General features: G+C 42.4%; 1 protein-coding gene across 1 annotated transcript; it reads right to left on the reverse strand.

Annotated features, from left to right (window-relative positions):
• Positions 1 to 4249: 4249 nt before the first annotated feature.
• On the reverse strand, positions 4250 to 6691 carry LOC123151562 (beta-1,2-xylosyltransferease XAX1). Its single transcript, XM_044571249.1, has 3 exons — positions 6210 to 6691; positions 5871 to 6107; positions 4250 to 5586 (listed from the first exon to the last, which is right to left on the reverse strand). Exons 1-3 carry the CDS (start codon positions 6403 to 6405, stop codon positions 4382 to 4384), a joined length of 1638 nt encoding a protein of 545 aa, XP_044427184.1. The 5' UTR covers positions 6406 to 6691; the 3' UTR covers positions 4250 to 4381.
• Between the last annotated feature and the right edge of the window lie 971 nt (positions 6692 to 7662).

Consider the following 7662-nt stretch of genomic DNA (forward strand, 5'->3'; position numbering starts at 1 on the left):
TGTTTGAGGCACCCATCTGAATTAAAATTTTACGACCGGACAGTAACCGAACGGCCCGTTCAAACATATAAAACAGGTTTGAGGCACCCGACTGTAAATGCTCTTAGTCTTAGGTTCTTGTGATGCAGTGTATATCTCGCTTATAGCGAGATGGAATAAACTCCGTCTCAAGGATTTTCATGCGCGCTATAGTATTGAACCAGCTTATTTGTTCATTCGCCTGTGGTTGCTTCGCTTCAGTTTTTTTGTTTTCTTTTATTCTTTCTTTGATTGTCTTTACTTCTTCATGAGTTTTCCTTGCTTTTCTTTTGTTTATTCATCACATTTTTTTGGTTTTTCTTTGTTACACTTTATTTTCATTTTTACTGGGGTTTCTTTGATTTTGATGTCGCGACAACTATATCTCGCTTATAGCAAAATAGAAAGAGATCCACCTCGAGGATTTCCATGCAATCACTCGTGGTTGCTTCGCTTCGCTTAGTTTCTTTTCTTTTGTTCTTTCTTTGATTTTCTTTATTTCTTCATGGTGTTCTTTCCTTAAAAAAACAATTCAACGGATTTTTGGATTTTCTTTGTTGCACTTTTTTCCTCGGTTTTCGTTTCTTTCTCTGTTTTCAATGGTTTTATTACTTTTTACTTTCTTTTTCATTGTTTCTCAGTTTTCTTCTGGTTTTCAACACAAGTCTATATATTTTGTATACATCAGGTACATTTTTGAAACATATGCAACAATTTCAAATGCATAATTAACATTTTTTGAATACATATTTACATAAAGTATATTTTCTTTACAAGTTGAACATTTTTCCAGTAGATGATTAACATTTTTGAAATACATGTTTTGATGTCTATATTTTTCATACATATTGTACATTTTTATAGACATATAAACATTGTTTTATACAAGTTTAACACTTTCCTGGTGTATGGTTAATATTTTTTAAATACATGTTTCGATGTCTATCTTTTTCATACACGTTGTACATTTTTTATAGACAAATAAACATTATTTTATACAAGTTTAACACTTTCCCAATATATGATTAACATTTTTCAAACAATATTCTTTTCTGTCTACTTTTGTCCATGCAACTTGTACATTTTTTCTATACATTTGGAACATTTTTATATACTCATTTAAAAATCATACGTTGTTAACATATTTTTAAAATAAATGTTTTGATGTCTATATTTGTCATACACATTATATATTTTTTATATACATATTTTTTTCGTAATACACATTTAATATTTTTCAAATACATGATTAACATGTTTTCCAAATACATGTTTTGATGTCAATCTTTTTCATACATATTGTAAAAGAATTATATAGATATTTTTTAATAACTTTCAACATTTTGAATAGATGATTTTATAATTATGAAATACATGTTTTGATGACCGTCTTTTTCAGACATATTGTACATTTTATATAAATATAAAATATGTTTTAAACGCATTTAACTTTTTCTAATATGTGATTTTTTTTTCAAAACATATTGTCTGATGTCTACTTTTATCCATACATCTTTTACCATTTTTTGTATAAAGCAGGAACACTTTGTTATACGTGTATAACATTTTTTAAATAGATGATTAACAATTTTTCATATACATGTTTTGATATCTAATTCTTTTCATACAAGTTGTGTATTTTTATATATATCAGAAACATTTTTTTGTACACATTAAAAAAATCAAGTCCATGCTTACCATATTTTCAAAATTTTATGTACTCTGTTTTCTGCAACAAAAAAAAATCTGATCAAACCCATGACTGGGGAGACCTGAATGAGCCACCAGCTCATGTTCGTGGGCCGGCCGACAAGATGTCGCATTGAGCGCCAGTTTCCTTTGGGGGTACTAAAGGCGCCAAATAGGAGGTCTCTTTTGTCACTTCTCCGTCTACAGGTTTCTTCCTCCCCACCACATTTCTTTACTGGAAATCAATTCTATTTGAATAATCTACCACAAACATTTCCATAATTGATTGTGAGGTAGAGCTTTTGCCATGTTTTGAACTGAAGAAACACATGACGTCAGATAGAGGCTTGTCTGGACGAGCAAGTGTCAACTAAATGTCGATATAACTTATTTTGGTGTCTTTAATTTGAGGGCTGCGTTTCTGCACGAACGTGCATCTATTCCAGTGCATGAGTAGTAAATTCAATAAAATATAGCTAACAACTTCTCAAATAAAGTAAAAAATCACACAAAATATGCTCAAATTTTCTAGGTGCTTGCAAGTTTTCATGGTGAAATAGTATCGGAGAAGCTCGGTATAAAAAACACCAAACCAGAGCTCAGAAAACTCGAGCAACTTCGAACGTTTTGAAGCTCTGTCTTTTTGGACAAAGCTCCTCACAATCAATCGCCTGTGAGCACTACAATGGATTAGTGGTTGCGCCTACTAGAGTGTTTTTTGGGAAGGGGTATACAAGAATCCACTCCATCACGACATATTTGTACAGCTAAAAAAATGACATATTTGTAAGGTTGGAAAAATTCTAAAAATATCACGCACATAGGTTTTTGTTAGAAACTTTCAGATGTGAATTTTCAGAAAATAATATAACCCATTTGTAACATAGGTGAAAGCAAGAGTACTCATTTTTATGTAGGTTCCAAATGGCCATACTATTTCACGAATATATACATAGGTAACTTTCAAATCAAGATATTTGTGCTTGTCTTTTTCGTGTTTTTTCTTGAATTTTGAAACATACAGTTACCTCTTTTTTTTCTTATTTATAAAATGTGGGTATCCTGAAATTCATGATTATTTTAGGATTATGTTTGCAGCCTCTTTTTTTTACAATGGGTGCCCACGTCGATTCCCATTAAAGAAGCAGCTAAATTCTGCAGTCGTACAAAACATAAGCAAAGAAAAGACAATCATCTTCCGAATCTAAATAGTCTGTTTCACTAATTTATTTATCTCAATATGCAACATGTGGAAAAGGGCATACCTCAACATACAACCATACAGACTAAGCCCACCTCAACTTGCAAACATCCATGAGTATTATGCTATTCATATTTAATAAATATTTTACAACTATATATAATAATGAAACACAATAAGTCATATGTATTTTCAGTTTTCATTATCATATTGGTACTCTGAACTTTTCATGTTCCAAAAATCACTGAAATATATTGCCAAATATTTCTTTAAAAACATGTGGGCTATCATTTAGTTCTACTAGTGTTTATGCTGTTTTTATTTAGCTGGTAAAGTAGAGAAGATTTCAGTTACTCCCTCCATACGGCAAATATATATACATATAATTTTGGAACTTTGACTGTAAATATTGTTTCAAATGTAATCTGTCCGGAAAGTACATTTATAATATAAAAAAATTATGTTTCATATATAATATAGAAAAATAAATAATGTTCAATAAAAAATCTAGATAGCCATGCTAGTAAGCAAAATGGCATGTATATTTAATATGGAGGGAATATATATCACTGGAGATGCCCAGGACATATACCAAAGTCCACATGATCGTCTGATATGTGCTAGTATTATGCTCTCCGCGCCAACTCTCTTTTTTGACGTGCACGGGACATGATGAGAATCTGCACGGGGCGCAACAATAATGCTTCTAGGCAGCGTGTCACCATTTCCTCACTGCATCAACAGTGTGCAATCATCCGTTGATTGATGCATCAGTTGCACAACTTGCTGTCCGATATCCAGCTGTTTTTTTCACCCGACGGGTATCCAGTTGCTTTTGTTGGTGAAATATCGTACTTGGGCTGTGTGCCGTCTCTCGAGATTGTGGCAAAACGTGCTTGGTCTAAAGCATGTGAGTGGACAACTCACTGGCAGCAAAGCTATTGCAGTCCTTGATCTGCATGACAAGGCTAAGAAAATTACTTTACTCATTCAGTCAGATGAAGCAAGCGACAGTTTAATCGATATCTCGGGTGCATCTTGAGTGCTCTGGTCAGCAATGCAACTCAGGTGTAGTAGTATACAACAGAAATGAAATCAATTAACTTTGATTGAACTTACAAAATGAAACTCGTCAGCAACTTACAAAACATGCTCACTGTCAAAGAAACATTGCACTCTTTAATTTGATCTGCATGACATGGCCAGGACAGTTAGCATTCAGAGACTAGCGACAGGCGACAGTTTCATCAATTCATCAGTATGAACTTATATGCTGTTCCCAGTTGAGTACAGGTAGTACATCTCGAGTGCTCTGGTCAGCAATGTAACTCAAGTGTAGTATACAACAGAAATGAAATGAATTGACTTTGGTTGAAGTTACAAAACGAAACTCATCATCAGCTATACCCCAACTCCACTGAAGCCTATGGAAACGGTGCCACATAGACGAAACAACCCAAACAAACGCTCTAATTAATCCTGCAGCTGGTCAAGCGCCTTGAGGAGGAATGGCTTGAATCTGGTGACATTCACCATGACGTCCTGCTTCATGACGATCTCGGCGAGCGCCGGCCACCCCTGCGCGTGGATCTGCATGGGGTTCTTGAAGACGTAGTGGTCGCGGGAGTACTTGTCCTTGAGCGTCGTCTCCTCCTCGGACACGTAGTACTCGACGTAGCGGAGCTGCATGTCGCGCGCCGGCTGCCCGTAGAAGTTGGTGGCCATCCAGTCCATCTTGCCCCACGGCACGATCTGCACCAGCACGGCGCCGGTCGGCAGGAAGATCTGGTTGGTCAGCCCGGCGCCGTGCACCGCCAGGAGCACGTCGGCGGCGTTGACCGTCGCGGCGAAGGCGCGCACGTCGGCGCCGGCCTCGGCCACGGTGACCTCGAACCCCAGCTCCTCGCAGAGGGCCTGGACGGCGCGCAGGTTGAGCAGCTTGCGCGTGCCCTTGCGCTCGATCATGAGCATCTTGGGCCTGACGGCCGTCTTGTCGCCGAGCACCGCGGGGGCGTCCCGCGGCAGGCCGAAGGCGCGGCGGAGGAACCGGTTGTAGTCGACCATGGTGAGGTTGCGCGGGTTGCGGGTCGGGTGCGGGCCGATGATGAGGTCGCGGTCGCGGTACAGCCCGAGCTGCCCGCCGGGGAAGCAGTGCACGTCCGCCTCCTTGTCGAAGTTGATCACCTCGTAGTTGGACAGCTTCTTGAGGAGCGGCGCGAACTTGGCCACCCACCACGGCTTGTAGTTGGTGATGAGGAGCTGCACCTCGCCGGCGAAGTGCGACGTGGAGAGGAAGAGCGGGATCATGACGTCCGTGTTGTCGTGGAAGAAGTTGTCGGTGTAGCCGGCCGTGGAGAAGACGACCGCGGGGACGTCGTGGCGCCGGGAGCACGCCGGCGCGGACACGGGCGACGCGACGGACTTGATGGTGACCTCCACGACGCCCGGGAGCAGGAAGGTGTCCTTGCGGGCGTACGGCCGGATCTTCTTCTCCCCGTTGTCGTCAAACGGGCCGGCGCCCGACGGGTTGACGAAGAACATGGTCTTCTCCTTGGGGCTGACCCGGACGTCGCCGGTGAGCTCACACACGGACGGGCGCGCGTAGGGGAAGCCCTCGTCCACGGCGTTCTCGTCGCAGGTCATCGTGGCCTTGACCTCTTCTGTTTTATCGCCACCATCTGACCAAAATACGGATCATAAGTTCATACTAGGTATAGGAAGTAGTATTCGTAAATGAAGTAGATTAGTATAGCATGGAAGAGGGGATTAAAGCTAAGTTCAGACTAAAGTACGAAGTAGTACTATTTGGGAATGAACTAAATTAGTGGTACATCATGGAAGAGGGGATTAAGGCTAAGCTCTTTGGGAAATCATCATCTATTATAGGCAAGATCTGTATTTTTCATTTCATTTTAAGATCCCGGATTGAGGTAGAGACAGAAAGAAATGGAAAAGAACTCACCTGGCTTGGTTACCGCGGTCTCCTCTTTTTGGGTGCTTTCTGTCTCCGCTGGGGTCTCCACCTTTTCTTCGATCTTTGTTTCTTCTGGAAAGCCGGGCTCTTTCGGCTCCGTGCCGCCTCCAGCCAGATATTCACCGCCCTCGACTTCGATCTTCTTCTGTACCGGCACGGCCTCCTCCGTGCTGGGCACCGCCGTGGACGCAGGCGGCGCGTTCTTCATCACCATGGACGTGCTCTCTGCAGCGACAATTTTTCTCAATCAGCAAGCTTGCAAAACCAAACAAACATCCAAGAAGTGATTCCTGCGTGAAGACGAAGAACTGGATGGGAGGTGCTCACCGAAGACCGGCGAGTAGATGGCGAAGAGGCGGGCGAAGGAGATGTAGGTGAGGAGGGCGAGGCAGCAGCCGGCGACGAGCCCGATCCCGAGCTTCTTGGGCTCGATCCTGCTCAGCTCCTTGGCCAGCCGCGGCTGCCTCCGCTCGCCGGGGCCGGCCGGCGGCTTGGAACCCCGCGCGTACGCCGTGGACGCCATGGAAGATCACCCAGCCCAAAACAACACACGGTCACGACCGACGACCGATTCCCCGGGCAGCGCAAGAGAAGAAACAAAACCCACGACGCCAGCCCCCGGATATATCGGCCGGCCGATCGCCACCCCCGCCACCGAACTGCGACTTTCTTTCCCCCTCTAAAAAAGCTTATTGGATCAGTAGCGCATACGGGCCGAGGTGATGGTAACATGTAGGCGATGATTGGACTCTTCCTGGAACGAGTAGTAGTATAATTCGTTTTGTTCGTTTGGCACGGGGGAGGCGGCTGGCTGGCTTCCTTCCTCCCCGATTCCTTGCTTTGACTCGTCCCCGCAACTGCAAGCTGTGAACAATAATTTGGACTTGGCACCTAATCCCGTCGTGGACAGCAGGGGATTATTGGGTTGTCATGTTCTGTGTTTCATTATTTTTCCTTGATGGCGGTTCGGCCGGGACAGGGACTCGTGGAATCGTGGAACCAGTCCTTTGGGCGTGGGAAGGTATCCATTGGTTGCTTGCTTGCTTCGATACTCCCCCGTCGCCTATGGGAGGGAAGGTGTGGATTCCGTCAGTTAGGCACAGTTAGGACACATTCCACGTTTTTTTAGCACAACACAGTCAGCTCACAATCACACACTCGCTCCGTTCGAAAAAGTTAGTGCTAAATACATTTATTTGAGGGAAGTTTGGGACAAACTTTTTTAGACCGAAGGAGTGGATGCACATACACTCACTCCATGAGCAACCCGAGATACTAAGCCCGCATAATGATTTACATTGTGGACTGTAACTGATACGGATTGAGATATGTGGGTTGTGGAGATGCGGTCTAACGACTGGCCTGGTGGAACTCCTGGACCCTCATAGATCTCCTGGATTAGATTTGGCGTGCTGCGGATAACTCTACTATTAAAAAGGAGTAGTATGTTGTTCGTCTTGAACCCTGTAGTCATTAATATAAAAAGAATTTCAAAACCTAGCGCCGAATCCATTTGAAAATAAAACCATCAATGCAACTAATTAACTAGGTATTTAATTAAATGTGTAGTTAATTAGGTCCATTTAAATTGGGAAATTTTGTAGAAATCAATTTAAATCGAGCTATTAATATAATTAATTAGTCAGGCAATTGATTGGCCGTGCAGTTAATTATGTCCATTTAAATAGGGATTTTTTTATTGTCCAATAATAAAAAGGGATGCTGCTTCGTGCCTCACCGGCCCTATAACACCGAACGGAGGGAATAACTTCACCGATTG

The sequence above is a fragment of the Triticum aestivum genome, chromosome 7A, assembly GCF_018294505.1.
Source record: "Triticum aestivum cultivar Chinese Spring chromosome 7A, IWGSC CS RefSeq v2.1, whole genome shotgun sequence".
Taxonomy (NCBI): Eukaryota; Viridiplantae; Streptophyta; class Magnoliopsida; order Poales; family Poaceae; genus Triticum; species Triticum aestivum.